The sequence below is a fragment of the Hoplias malabaricus genome, chromosome Y (assembly GCF_029633855.1).
Source record: "Hoplias malabaricus isolate fHopMal1 chromosome Y, fHopMal1.hap1, whole genome shotgun sequence".
In the NCBI taxonomy this organism is placed as follows: domain Eukaryota; kingdom Metazoa; phylum Chordata; class Actinopteri; order Characiformes; family Erythrinidae; genus Hoplias; species Hoplias malabaricus.
In genome coordinates this window covers 74678967-74693692 of record NC_089820.1, presented here as the reverse complement: position 1 = coordinate 74693692, position 14726 = coordinate 74678967, and the positions used below count along the sequence as shown (strand labels likewise).

Here is a 14726-nt window from a genome sequence, read left to right as displayed (position 1 = left end):
GGACGTGGAACAAACCAGAGTCTGTTCAGGACTGAGGAGCTGTGTCTCTCTCACACTGAAACATTTGTTTGAGGGCTTGTAAAAATCTGCTGTTCCTGACAGCGGTTTGAAAGGAATAGTCTGGAGTGGAGAGACGCGGTGAGTTAGTGAAAATCGCATTCTTGTTGGTTCTAAACGTTAGTTCTCTATATTAACGTTACACTGCGTTCACACGCTTCAAATCAAAACATTTACATGGAAACAGACCATGTTAAGACTTATAGCTAGTTGTTTAATTGTGTCGTTAATAATTGTGTGCAGTAGTCAGTAAATACAGGTAGCCTGTGTTTTTCTGGTTTAACATCACTCTGTAAACGATCCTAATGGTTTAAAAGCGGACCTGTGACTGATTCCACACACATCTGATATTTTTGTTTATGCTGCCGTTCCCATTAAGAAAGTGTGGAGCCTATTACTGTAATAATTCCACATTACTTTCTCCACTAACAAGGTACAACATATGGTCAACATGAAAATGTAGGCTAATCAGCTCCCAGGAATGTAATATTATCAGTAAAATGGTATTACATTATGAGCTAAAATATGAGTTTTGAACTGATGGATTTTATTATATTTTTTACATTCATTTAAGACCAAAATTGTGTTTCTGGGTGCTGGTATTATTTAGATACTATTGAAAGTTGAAGATTGACGGCTGGGGTCATGGGAGTGGTGGAAGTGAAAGAACAGCAATTTCACCTCCCTCAATATGCATGGCTGAAGTGCCCTTGCACAAGGGTGCTGGGACGGCTGCCCACTGCTCTTTGGTGTGCTCACACCCTCCAGAGCACTAGTGTGTGGGGTAAAGGCAGAGACAACATTTTGTGGAACACTCTCAGTTAAAGCATGTTTGACAATCACATTTAATGTTTACTGAACTTCTAATTTGCATCTAAATGTAGTTACTGTACCCATAGTTAGGTTTCTTTCTCCCACTAAACACCTGTAGCCCTAATGTTCATTTCTCCCTCAGGGAGGAGAGCGCAGGGTTTGAAGCACCAGCAGAGGCAAGATGGCACCGATGGGGATTCGTCTGTCTCCTCTGGGTGTGGCTGTGTTCTGTCTACTGGGGCTGGGCGTCATTTACCACCTGTACGCCGGGGTACTGTCCAGCAGACTGGCCGCTCTGAGGCAGAAGAGGACGGTGGACCTGCGTGAGCTGTTAGCCCTCTCTATGGAGGCAGCGGTGCAGGGAGGCAGGGAGGTGAAGCGCATCCGTCTGGAGAACACACTCGAAGAGAGATCCAAGGGAAAGACCAAGGAAGGGGCCAATGAGATGCTCACACTCGGAGACCTGAACTCCCACCGGAAGATGTACTACCTGATCAAAAACACCTTCCCTTACATACAGGTGTTTATCACAGCTACACCTGCAGATATTAGATTTGTTTAAAAATATTAACATGTCGGCTGGAGAAAAGGTTGACAACACATCATTAATAGCTTAGTGGTTAGCACATTCGCCTCCCAGCAGTGGGATCTTGGGTTCAAGTCCCATCTGGGTGGAGTTTCCATGTTCTCCCTGTGTGGAGAACATGGAGGGTAGGCGAATTGGCTTCTGCTTCTGTCTGTGTGCACCCAGATATGGATTGGCACTCTGTACTGGGTGAAATCCTAGTACCCGATGCAGTCCTCCAGGTGGACGGTCGTTCCTGGTCGAGAGTACGCTGTCCGCGTTTGGCTGCCGCTTCTCGCCAGTGTGTGTGTGGATTGAGTGTTCTGAGCAGTGTGGATTGTAAAGCGTGGGTATCTAGAAAGGCTATATAAGTGTAACAAAAGATAGATAGATAGATAGGAAAATGATGTTCTAAAGCATTTTAGGCTTTTATTATGATAATAAAATTAGTAAGATGTAAAATTCCAACTTTATAAGATTTTTTAAAATAAATAAATTAATTCATTATATAATATTGTTTTCAGTAAGCTATAACATTATGTTATTTTATTTAACAAACCTATATATTACTTCTCACAAAGGATTGAATAACATGCTAAAAATATTATTATCAAATTTTTCATAAGCTTTAAAAATATTATTTTTACCACTTAAACATCTTACAATTATTTATTTTATTAATAAGCCGTGAAACAACATATTTGCTACATTTCCTTTGGGATCATTAACACATCGATCTAAGTTGTTTTATACAAATTATTAGATAATAATCTATATAAAAAAATAGTTTAAATTAAGAGTTTTTGTGTAGGGGTAGTGTCACTCTTACACATTTCTAGGGACCTGGAGGTTGTGGCTCTGTGGGACTGTCTGTGAGGAGTGTGGTTTGTTCTCCCTGTGTCCGCGTGGGTTTCCTCCAGGTGCTTTGGTTTCCCCCCAACAGTCCAAAAACAAATGTTGGTAGGTGGATTGGCAACTCAAAAGTGTCCATCGGTGTGAGTGTGTGTTGCCCCGTGAAGGACTGGCGCCCCCTCCAGGGTGTGTTCCCGCCTTGTGCCCAGTGATTCCGGGCAGGCTCCAGATCCACTGCGACCCTGACCTGGATAAACAGTTTCAGACAATGAATGAATGAATGTCTTTGTGTATGTTTTTGTTCAGATGTTTGGTGTCTCTTTTCCAGGTGAACTCAGAGGAGCGTGATAACTCTGAAGGAGAAGCCACTGTTTGGAACCGGTATATTCCTCCCGAGATCCTGAACAACGTCCCGGCCGGAAAAGAGGTTCCTGCAGACAGCGTGACCGTGTGGATCGATCCGCTGGATGCCACTCAGGAATACACAGGTCTGTTCATTCCAAACAGCAGACGTTTGTAGACCCAGTACAGACCTACAGTGGACACACATGAGGTCACCGTGCTCAGTGGCAGGGATCTGCTAGTGGGCTGTGGAGCAGTGCAAGAGAAACAAACATATTGTCTGAAATGTACAGAATGATAGCCATGATGTTCCTCTGTTCCTCTGCCTCTACTGGTCTAAGGAGGTTTGGAACATTTCTGTGCTTTTGATCAGACGAGGTCTGATGTTGGAGGATAATTCTGGATCACACATCACTACAATTGCTCTTAAAGGTATTGGATGGAGCTCCAGGACTCCAGATAACACAGTTCCACTGCTCCACAACCCAATACTGGGGTCTTATAGACTTCTAGTCCTTACCACTGAGAATGGTGACATGAAGCTCATGTGCAGCTGTTCCAGAATGGCCCTTGTGGTTTTAGTCTTATGTTGAAATATGCCACGTTTGCCTCTTCAAGGGTGTTGTTCAATAACGATCTGTGTTTTGTTTCTCCTCTATTGTTTCTTCTATTGAACAGAAGACCTGAAACAGTATGTGACCACCATGGTGTGTGTGGCTGTGGAGGGGGAGCCTGTAGTAGGTGTGATCCACAAACCCTTCACTGGGTACACAGGTGTGTCTGTTTACCTGCTTAAACCAACAGCAAATAAACCTTTAATCCTGACACGAAAAAGGGGAAATAAAGGCAACGTGATGTTTAAAGACGTGTTACAGAGCCGCTCATCCCGAATTCACAGTATGAAACAGGGGAAGCCACTCCATGTTTAAAGGAGCAATCAGTAGTACTTATAGTAAGTTTTTAAAAAGGGTTCCGCAGTCCAAATTCAAATCAACGGGGTGAGTAAGCTCCCCCTCCTCCCCAGAGGCAAAGTTCATGTGAGTTGCCAGGTTGAGGAAACCTACACAAACAAGCACAAGACAACTTAAAGAACCTTTGAATTTTAGCTAAAAAATATGAGCAATAATTCACTTATATTTACACAGAAATGTTTACGCCATTTTATTTAAACCTCTACCCAATGAAAAGGCATTCGCCAACTTAATTTCCACCTTACATTTTTCACTCGACACAGCTACTGTTAATAATTTCCTTGTTTATTTTCCCTTTTCACCAGTTCCTCACTTTATAAAACCATTGTTAATCAGATATTTAGTGGCCTGGATATGTCTGAGATTCTGTACCACGCTTACTATGTTTACTATGAAGCATAAACTCATTCAAGGATTTCAGAGCAGTTTGATTCTTAATCTGATGTGGGATATACACTTAGAAAGGATTAGTTATTACTTGTTACTGAACTGTGTCGTCTTTTATTTCTCAGCTTGGGGAATGGTGGACGGAGCAACCAATATCAAACCCCGACAGTCCTACAACTCCCTCAACCCCAAGGTCATCGTGTCCCGCTCACATGCCGGAAAAGTCAAGGGCTTTGTCCAGCAGGCTTTTGGGAACAGTACCGAGATCATTCCAGCAGGGGGCGCAGGTACCGTACTTATTAGAACACATTATTACAAAGGTTTCTGGAGTAGGAATTATAAGTTCACTTTAAGGCTGAGTGATCGCTACTGCCGACGTCCTTGTCTTTTAGATAAAAACTAGTCAAAACTAGTGTACAAAGGTCGGTTGCATTTATTAAAACAACTACTTTTTGTACCTTTAAGGGTACAGCAGTGCTGTTAAAGTCCTGTTGTCTTCCCTAAAGGTACATTACATTCTCTTCTCTAGAAGGAGAGGTGAATATTTGTAAGTTTTCATTTTAGAATGGTGTCAAATAAAGTAACATAATAAAAGTCCTGGAGATGAAATGAGGCGTATGAAATCAACACAATTTTAAAATCTACACTTATAATAGAATAAGGTACAATGATGTTCCCTAATTAAATGTACAAATATGTTCCCTTGAGGGTACAACCACAGTGACAAATGTTCTGACAGTGTACGGGACAGTCCTCCGATTTTACTGTGTCTGACGAACTGCTTTGTGAAAAACGCTCCCTGTAGAGGGCAGCAGTGAGTGGTGTTTTTTTTAAGCTTTAGCTGTGTCTGTTTTCGGTATCTCCAGCTAGAAAGTCATATCTGACACAGTCAACGGTACATTTATTAAAACAACTACTTTTTGGGGATGGTTTCTCTCCACTAAGAGATTCTGAGCTTCTTACCTTGAGCCATATATTATATTTTCCTATGCCGTAGAACAGGTGCTGTAGAGTGATTATGAATTGCTGCCTGTCTTTTGTTCTAAGAGTGTATAGAGAAGCTTTAAATGTTGGCTTTATGTCTCCTGCTCTCTGAAACTCCTGATCATTTCATAGACAACCAGTAAATTAAAATGCATGGTTAAAGGTAAGGCGTCAAAATAAAGTTCCGAGAACCAAAACACAGAATCCGTAATCAATAAATGTCATTTTGTAATTGAGAAAACTGTCATTAATATTGAGAGTTATAAAACAGGTTTATAAACAGAATATTTCTGTATGCAATCGTCTATTTTGGGGTTAATATTCTTGAAGAATGTGATTCGCTTTCGTTCTGCCTTTTCTCAGTTGCGCTTCTCTCAGTCTCGCTGTCGCCTGCAGACGTTTCTTGCTTTTGACTTTTGACCGGAGGGGGTTGAATCTAGCCAGTCATTGGCTGCTGAAGTTAAGCCCTGAATCCGAAAATGGATTCTTCAGGAATATTAACCTCAAAATAGACGATTATATACAGAAATATTCCGTTTTTCGGTTCTCAGAATTTTAGAACCTATTTTGGCACCATATAAAGGTTTGTGGACATTGTCTCATCCAGAATCTCTTCTGAAATGAAGAGCATTAATAGTAACTTTGTTCTTCTTTGCTGCAATAACAGCCTCTTCACTTCTGAGGAGGCTCTACACTAGCTGGTTGAACATTTTTAAGAGAATTTCATGTCATTACATGCCATTGTCTAATTTTTTGTGAGCTAAATATGGTCCCTTGCTGGACCCGAGCTCTGTTCGAGGTGTGTTCCTTCATTTGGAACAGTGATTCCATGCAGTCTCTGGACCCATGTGGCCCTCATCAGAATGAAGCATTACTGAAAATGAATGAATGAATGAACAAATGAATGAAAATGTAAGAATGAATGTTTTTGCTTTCGCAGGATACAAAGTGCTCGCTCTTCTGGATGCCACTGATGAAAAATACGAGAAAGCCGATATGTACATCCATGTGACATTTATTAAAAAGTGGGACATCTGCGCCGGAAACGCCATTTTAAAAGCTGTAGGGGGTCACTTGACCACCCTTAAAGGGGACGAGATCGACTACACAGGCTCGGAAAAGAACACGGGCGGCGTGCTGGCCAGCATCCACATTGACCACAAAGCTCTTGTCAACAGACTCCCACCATGGGACGAGAATAAATACTGAAGGGGGTGGTCCGTAACGCTTTGGCTCATTTGAGGGCCACCACAGACTTATGTTTAAATGATGAAGAACCTGTTAAAGCACAAGGTGAATGTGACTGAGGCAGCCACTCAGTTCCTCAGAGGTGAATAGTGTTTACTAGAAGCTTTTTTCTGGGCCTGAGGCAGAGACTTTGTGGTGAATAATGGGTTAAACTGTCCGTGCTTAACATGTAAAAATGTTTAAAGTCGGGGTTATTCTTCCTGAAGAAGTCTTTAAATTTTGATTATACATCATAAGAAAGGGCAGGGACTCGGTCATGCCGTGTGAATAATTATTAATCCCCATGTTCAGCACAAATCTCAGACCTCGGTACGTTCTCTCATTATGTTCAGTGCGATGAAGTTATTAAAGCTGTAATTTGCCGAAACGTCACGTTTTCACAATTGCACCTTTTTAATCTAAATGTAGGCAACTGGCCAAGACGTTTTTGTCTGAAGTTATATATGTTTGCTGCGTTATTGTTATTTCGTAGATGTTACAAACCACATTAGCACGTCAGTTTATTCATTACAGCTTGTAACTTCTCAATAGCTGATGTTGATTTATTTATTCTTTAAAGGGAGTGGTGAGTAATATTGGTTAATAATGGTTAGTAACACCTGGGTGTATTCCACAAAGCAGGGTTTCTCAGTTAGCGACAACGTAAGTCCAGAATTCAGGTCTGTCCCTCTGCTCTTTTCTTATTGGATACAATTGACGATCCTACACTCTCAGAAAAAAAGGTACAGTAGAGGTACATTATTGGTCACTAAAGGTACAAACAGTTTAAATGTACCTTTAAAGGTACAGCAGTGCTGTTAAAGTCCTGTTGTCTTCCCTAAAGGTACATTACATTCTCTTCTCTAGAAGGAGAGGTGAATATTTGTAAGTTTTCATTTTAGAACGGTGCCAAATAAAGTAACATAATAAAAGTCCTGGAGATGAAATGAGGTGTATGAAATCAACACAATTTTATAATCTACACTTATAATATTTTCTGACAGTGTACAGGACAGTCCTCATATTTTACTGTGTCTGACTAACGGCTTTGTGGAAAACGCTCCCTGTAGAGGGCAGCAGTGAGTAGTGATTTTTTTTAAGCTTTAGCTGTGTCTGTTTTCGGTATCTCCAGATAGAAAGTCATATCTGACACAGTCAACAGTACATCATCGTTAGAAACAAGCCTCCAAATTCTCAAACAGAGATTGACTCTATATACCACCATGCTAACTTACATTGTGTCTGAAATGGCGCCCTATTTACTGTTCCCTACATTTCTCACTATATAGTGCACTATTATAGGGAACTGAATTCAGGAGGGTAGTGAAAAATTTCTGTTCACTACCAAACAATCCAGTGAATTTTGGGTATCCGCTATCCACTACCATACAGTGGTGGTACACTTCTTTTTGAAGTGCATTGTGGGATGGTTTTAATGCACTGAAAGTTGTCCACTGTTTTTTTTTGTTTGTTTGTTTTGTTTTTGCAGACACTACTACAAAATGGCAGAATCACAAAAATAGTGCACTATATAGTGAACAGGCCACAGTTTCAACACACTCTTAGTTTACATCCATGAGCTACTCACAGGCTTGTTGTTCTTTAGGAACTGTTCACAAGTGCACCAGCGCCCCCTGCTGAACTCCACCATCTCCCACATAAACCTTCTACCTACATGTAGTCCCTAGCCTCCCCTGACCAGTTCCCCAAGGCGAAGTCATATCTGGCTCCATGAAGCTAGATTAAACAAAGCTGTTAACTGGAGTTAGTCTGAGTGCAGATATTGAAGTAAACTTCAGAAACCAAACGTGTCTCGGCTGATTGACTGCATTTGGAATAAGGAGAGAGTGTGATCTGATAATTGGCCACACATCTGCTTTATTAATATGCAAAATATGTTATTGATTGTTTTTTTTTTTCTTAACTGTGAACTGATCCTGTGCATGGCACTACTCCACGGTGTCTGTGGGAACACACTCATGAAGCACTCTGTTCTCTAGTTCAAACACTGACTCCTGACTCACTGTAGATCAGATACAGTTTTGTAAGACATGGTGATAATATTGTGATGGGAATATTCTGCGGGTTCTGTTTGAGGGAAAGGGTTTTGAAAAACATGTTTGATTGTGTGTGTGTGTGTGTGTGTGCGCCTGCGTGTGTGTGTGCATGCTTGCATTTGGTTTTGTTTTATGTGAAGCAGCACAATGGACAGTTTGTTAATGTAGCGCTTATAATAATTCTCCCACTGTGATTACAGACTCCATCGTATGAGTGAGTTTTCAGTACCTGTGTGTGTGTATGTGTGTGTGTGTGTGTGTGCGTGCGCGTGCATGGCTCATGCTTCATTCCTCTTCAGTCTGTCAGTATGCATGAGAATGGAGTGTAAATATATATTTGCAGGTCATTTTGATATTTCTGTTTAAAAACCTGCATGAGCCCCTGTAGATGACTGAGGCATGAGATAAAAGTCATTGTTACTTTTAATTTTAGCTTATTTTTTTTTGGTTAGAAATAAAGAGCAAGCTTTCATTTTTTTCAGAAGGTTCATTTTTTAACAAGGTGACGGTTTGTCTTGTTAAACTGTCACAAACACATTTTTTGTACAAATCATCAAATGAAAAGAGAGAAATAAACTGTATAGTACTCTGTGTTTATGTTAGTGGCCGTGAATCTCTTCAAATTTCTATGGATCTATTACTGGAGCATTACCGTGAACTGGAATCACTAGGTGCACCACTAGGTGGCAGAATAACCGCAGTGATTTTATCTCATCAAGCCACTCAATAAGAAACATCTACTGAGTTGTTAGCCGTCCTTGCACTTTATCAGTTGTCCATTTGTCTGACCACAGAACCACAGAGAGGATTGTCCACTGTCCAGCCGTGTTTCTGTGGTCAGAAACTAACAAATGAATAACAAAATTTACACTCTGTAATTCTGCTCTTAGGGAGTGCATCTATAGACAGAAATGTCCAATAAAGTGGCTGCTTTGTGTAGGCAAGTGAAAAAAATAAGACCTTTTAGTAAGGCAGGTGTTCAGGTTAATTGTTTCCAATAAACTGACCATGTCTGTGGCGGTAAGAGGTAGGTGCTTTCAATAAACGACTACTTAATGTAGGTAGGTGTTTCTAATAAATTGGTCACTATGCAAAACTGTAAAGTAGGTGTTTCTATTAAATTGGCCAGCATGTGGAAATAATGGCCTTTCAGAAAAGCAGGTGTTTCTAATAAAGTGACCACTTTGTGTGGAGGTGTAACTGAAATATTCAGAAATATTGAATGTTTGGTGAAATTGCATAAAACGTGCTAGTGTCCAGGCTTGCTGAGGAATGGACACTGATCGCAGCTGGACACTGCTCTAATTGGTGGAGCAAAACTAGCTGCAAACTATCCCCTTAGGCCTCTGATTATTTATAATTATGTTTAAATGAAACACTGCAAGGGCATGTGTGTTGCCCTGTGAAGGACTGGCGCCTGGTCCAAGGTGTGTTCCTGTCTTGCACCCAGTGATTCCGGGTAGACTCTGGACCCACCGTGACCCTGAACTGGATAAGCACTTACAGATAATGAATGAATGAAACGCAGCAGGAAGGCGCTGTGTTCACACTGTTTTACTGAAGCTCAGACAGCTCCAGATCTCCCATGTATTCGTATCCAGTTCAAACAGAACTGTGTGATCTCCCATCACTAATAGTTATTACTTAATCTGGAGTCATAAAATAGAATCTGAGGAAAACAGTCCTGGACATGAATTAACTTAAAGGTACACACTTGGTTACCTTTACACAGTTACACAGGTACACAGTTGCTTTACAGCAAACCTTTCTATTGGTCAGTGCTTTCTATAGAGATTACACCTATGGATAATTTTTCACAACATATCCATTTACCCGCATGGGTGTTTAGACTGTGAGAGGAAACCACAGCACCCAGAGGAAACCCACACAGACACAGTGAGAACACACCACACTCCTCACAGATAGAGACCCCCAAGAACTAAAAGCTCTGTGGCAGTGACTCCAGCTGTAGCCCCTCTCTACCACCCACTGTTGCACTCAGCTACTGTAAAAATGGCACTGACATCTCATTTCTTTTAGCTACATCTACCACTCCAGGAAAAGGGATTTAGTTGCATTTCCTTCTGTAGAGTGCATGTGTCATGTTACAAAATGAACAATACAGAAAAGTGCCGAACGAACTCCCACAGCACTGCTGTACATCAGACCTACGCAATGAGTCTGAGGCAGCATCTTAAATCGCAGATGGAGCGTCACGCTGCAGGATTCAGATGACCAGGATTAGCTCTCAGGATTATCACAGTGAAGGTAATGGCTTTTAGAGGAAGAGAAGACTGCTGTCGACAAGATGGAGCTCCAGGGGAGGGCACTGAAAGCTGTTTACCTGAAAAGGGCTTTACACAAATGATGACTCTGTGAGAAATGGAGATCTGGAGCATTTATGTCTTTCCTGTGAAGCTAAATGGTCAAATAAAACAACAGGAGCCCCGTGGATACAGCTGGGGCCTGTTCTCCAACAGCTGGCCAACATCTGACTGGTGACTTTATCAGTAACATCAGACTAGTGCACACTTTGAGACTGTTTCCCATCTGCTAGTGATAGTTAGTCTTATCTTCTAACGCCTCATCAATGGTCAGTCTCCGACTACAGACATACTCGTATACAGTGGATAGTGCCCACCAAACGTAGGTCTGAACCCACAGCATAGCTAGCAGTGTATACTACTCTCCTCTAAAAGTTACATAGTACAGTTCCTGCAGTGCTGAGCCTGGGCTCCATTCTCATTACAGCTCAGTGGAGCATAACAATGATTTTGAAGCTGGTAAAAATACTACCTAGTGTTGCTTTAAGTACAAAGCCTCCCATACTCTCTTGTGAACTTACCGCACTGTCCTCACTCTCACTCTCTCTAGTGGACTGCCCATGGTGTTTTTATTCTATCTAAATTGAGAGAAGTTATTGTCATATTGGGCAGCACGGAGGCACAGCAGGAAGTGTCGCAGTCACACAGTTCCAGGGACTTGAAGGTTGTGGGTTCAAGACCGTCTTGGGTGACTGTCTGGGTCTGTGAGGACTTTGGTGTGTTCTCCCTGTGTCTGCGTGGGTTTGCTCCGGTTTCCTCCCACGGTCCAAAAAAACACACATTGGCAGGTGGATTGGCGACTCAATTGTGTCCATAGGTGTGAATGTATGAGTGAATGTGTGAGTGTGTGATTCCGGGTAGGCTTCAGGACCCAGACAATGAATGAATGAATGAATGAATGAATGAATGAATGAATATTGCCGTATTAATTGGATTAGCTGTGGTCTACAGCCAAAAGTGTGACTAAAGTGATTATTTTACTCATTAATTTATTATAAATCTCACGAATATGGACTGAACAATCGCTTGGTCCAGGTCCGGACTGTGGTCCACCATTTGGTGGTGCCTGATTTAAAAGTATTTAAAGGAACCAAAAAAGGTTCTATGACAGTGCTCTGAACAACCCACTTTGGTTCCATGTGGTTCCTCGATTTTAAAGGGAGATCAAGGAAAGCCATGAGCCAGCATCCTCCTGTCGTTCCTGCCTGTGGTTTTATAGTCTGAAGTTTAAACAGAGCTGGAGTTTGTACGCAATTATGGCATGGCAGTCAGAGGGCCAATAAAAAAGAGAAGGGCACCCACCAACACCTGTAGAAGTAATTATCTTCAAACGAGCGACTCGGCAAATTAAAATGTCTGTTTTGTCACCTTCGCGGTGGTTTCCACCCACGCTCTCACCCCCAGAAATACGGCGAGGCTAATTAAAATAGTGGCCAACCTTACGGGAATCATCAGCAGAGGACGGGAGGATTTAATTAGCCTCCTTTATTTATCAGATACCCAGTCACTCCTAAGTGTTTAATATAGGGCCGGGGATAAGGCCGGGAAATAAGGTGCTGCTGTAAAAGCCCGTAAAAGTCTCTGTGCTGGCTCAAATAAGTAATGAGCTCTAATATTACCCTTAGGACTCTATAATTAATTTGCATGGCTGTCTCGCTGATAGCAGGGTCCATGCAAACTTCAGACTGCTGCGTTCATTTGTATCAGTGATATAAATGATATATTACAACATATTGCTTCTCTGTGTCTCTCACTGTCTGATTTTGTCCTGTTGCTTTTGTTAACTGCAGTCTGTATGCAGATCAAGTATGCAGAGCCACAGATGGACTACAGTCTGTACTTGTAGAACTAAAAACAAAGCTCCTGTATGGTCAATGATGAAGGGAGTCTCCATCTTGGAGAAACAGAGCAAGGCAATGCTTTTTATTCACAAAATCACAAGAGACAAGCCTGAACTCACAGAGGAGGGATATGAACCAAGCTTTTTAATGTGCCACCAACCCCATATTTTGTATTATGTTATAAAAGACATTATACTAGAAGTCAAAGGGAAGGTGCTTCACATATAATAAGGACTTCAGCATCTGCCCTTTGGCTTTTATTAGAAACATATTTTGACTCATTGGGTTTTCTGCTCTTTTCTACGTTCAGAGAAACGTGTCTGAATGCCTGTCTGTGGTAACAGGCCATATGTTAAAGGTGGGGCAGGTAGAGTTTAGGTTGAGGAACACTGGCGTGCACCTTTAACAGGTTCTTTTATTTAGAGTTAGGAAATGAAGCAGGTGATAAGTGGTGTTGTTGGGTAACAAGCAGATGCTGTAAAGGAGCTGAGGGAGTGTGTCTGGTCACAAAACCTGTCCCAAAGAGGACACATCAGGCTTCTGGAAGGCAAGAAAAAGCATCAGAAGACGTTTACTGCCACTAACACTTGTATCTCCAGACCGAGAGTCTTTCCTCTTCAGTTTTCACCATTATTAAAGCGCCAGGATAATAGTGGGGAGGCCATGAAGATTAGCACTTGAGTTTTTGAAATAAAACTGCACCTTGCTGCCTCTTTGACATAATTTCCAGGCTGTTAACCCATTCACCATGTGCTTCAGTTTGATAGAAATGTCCGAAAGGATCCAAGCTGAACATGACAAGACTTAAAGCAATACAGAGGCAGACTGATGATTACTTGTATTGAAAAATATACGTCTTGCTTCTTCTGTCCCCCGTATTAAAGACAGTCACTGTGTTTGTTGTATTCAGGCCCATGAAGTTGTAATAATACACTAATTTATTTGTTAGGATTTGATTGGAAACATAAGGGTTTAAATCTTGAAATGGCCAATGGAATTTAATAAGATTAGCTTTTTTCTCTGTTATTTAAGAGGAAATTGTCAAGCATGCTCTACCACAGGCTGGGCCTTCAGAAGCTGAAGTGAAAGCCCTAAAGTTGGATTAACAGCCAAAATAATTACACAATATGGACAAAAAGTATTGGGACAGAAGACCTAATCATTGATTTCAGGAGTTTCATTCAGTCCCACTGCCTCAGGTGTATAAAATCAAGCACCTAGCCCTGTTTTGCAAAGATATTTGAAAGAATGGGTTATTCCAAAGAGCCCACTGAATTTGAGCATGGTACTTTATTAGGATGTCACCATTGCTAAATCAATTTGTGAAATGTCCTCCCTCCTAGATAGTGAATGATCAGTTTTACTGAGAATCGGAAGCGATAAGGAACCACAGCAACTCAGCCATAAAATGGCAGACTGCATAAAGTTACCAAGCAGGTTCGCCTATTGCTCAGGCACACTATGCATAAAAGTTGAGAGTGTTCTGCTGCCTAGATAACTGCAGAGATCTGAACCTGCTGTTATAGCTCCAAAGGGTGAGCCAACTCCATATTAATGCTTGTTGATTTAGAATGATATGACATAAAAGCTCTTGTATGTTTAATATGTATTTGTCAGAATACTTTAGTCCATATAGTGTATGAAGCAAAATAGGAATCAACCAATCACTTCTCAGAAATACATGTATCACCTTAGGCCTTGTATAAATTTTAGATGTGCTACTGAGAATCATATGAGTTATAGCCAGGTTTCAGTTGGTTGTAAGAAATGGAAGGGGAATCTCTGCACAAAATATCACATGGTTAAAATAATATATACATGATGAAGGTCTGGGAAAAACATATAATTTGAAGTGCTAATATAGCACTGAAAATCCCATAGGGGAGATAGCAGAAATGAACTTTGTTGTAGAGATGTGTTATTTTTTCATGTTTTTACATTCATAGCCCATAGAGAACACCTATTTTGACTTATTAAATTAACATACAAACCTAACATCAGTGTTCTCCAATGTCAAAGAAACTTTGTCCCATGACAACAGTCACGCACTGATCTGTTCATTTTCATCTCCTGGCTCTCATGGGCCACCCCTGTGGTCAGCTCGAAGGCATTTTAATTCCATCATAAAGTCTCTTCAAACGCTAGCCTCCATGTCTATCTTCCTCGGGCTTCGAGTAATTATCCCCACCATCTGCCTGCATCTCATCTACAGATGGAGGGACCTTGACACCCCTGGGTTCTGCCCAAGAGACAAAAATGTTTCTCAACCTCAGTGAGATGACACATGATGGCCTTTTCTTCTTCTC

The 14726-nt window shown here is 41.3% G+C and overlaps 1 protein-coding gene across 1 annotated transcript; it reads left to right on the top strand.

Moving 5' to 3' along the window:
• On the top strand, positions 1 to 8836 carry LOC136678605 (inositol monophosphatase 3-like). Its single transcript, XM_066656654.1, has 6 exons — positions 1 to 138; positions 1013 to 1390; positions 2616 to 2775; positions 3308 to 3403; positions 4113 to 4274; positions 5912 to 8836. The coding sequence occupies exons 2-6, from the start codon at positions 1052 to 1054 to the stop codon at positions 6178 to 6180; spliced, it is 1026 nt and encodes a 341-aa protein (XP_066512751.1). The 5' UTR covers positions 1 to 138; positions 1013 to 1051; the 3' UTR covers positions 6181 to 8836.
• Positions 8837 to 14726: the final 5890 nt, after the last annotated feature.

Excerpts from the sequence above, each read along its gene's own strand:
- LOC136678605 (XM_066656654.1), top strand. The coding sequence starts at position 1,052 with ATGGCACCGATGGGGATTCGTCTGTCTCCTCTGGGTGTGGCTGTGTTC. Across the intron at positions 2,776-3,307 it reads TGCCACTCAGGAATACACAG|AAGACCTGAAACAGTATGTG; the intron begins GTCTGTTCATTC and ends TCTATTGAACAG. Across the intron at positions 4,275-5,911 it reads CATTCCAGCAGGGGGCGCAG|GATACAAAGTGCTCGCTCTT; the intron begins GTACCGTACTTA and ends TTGCTTTCGCAG.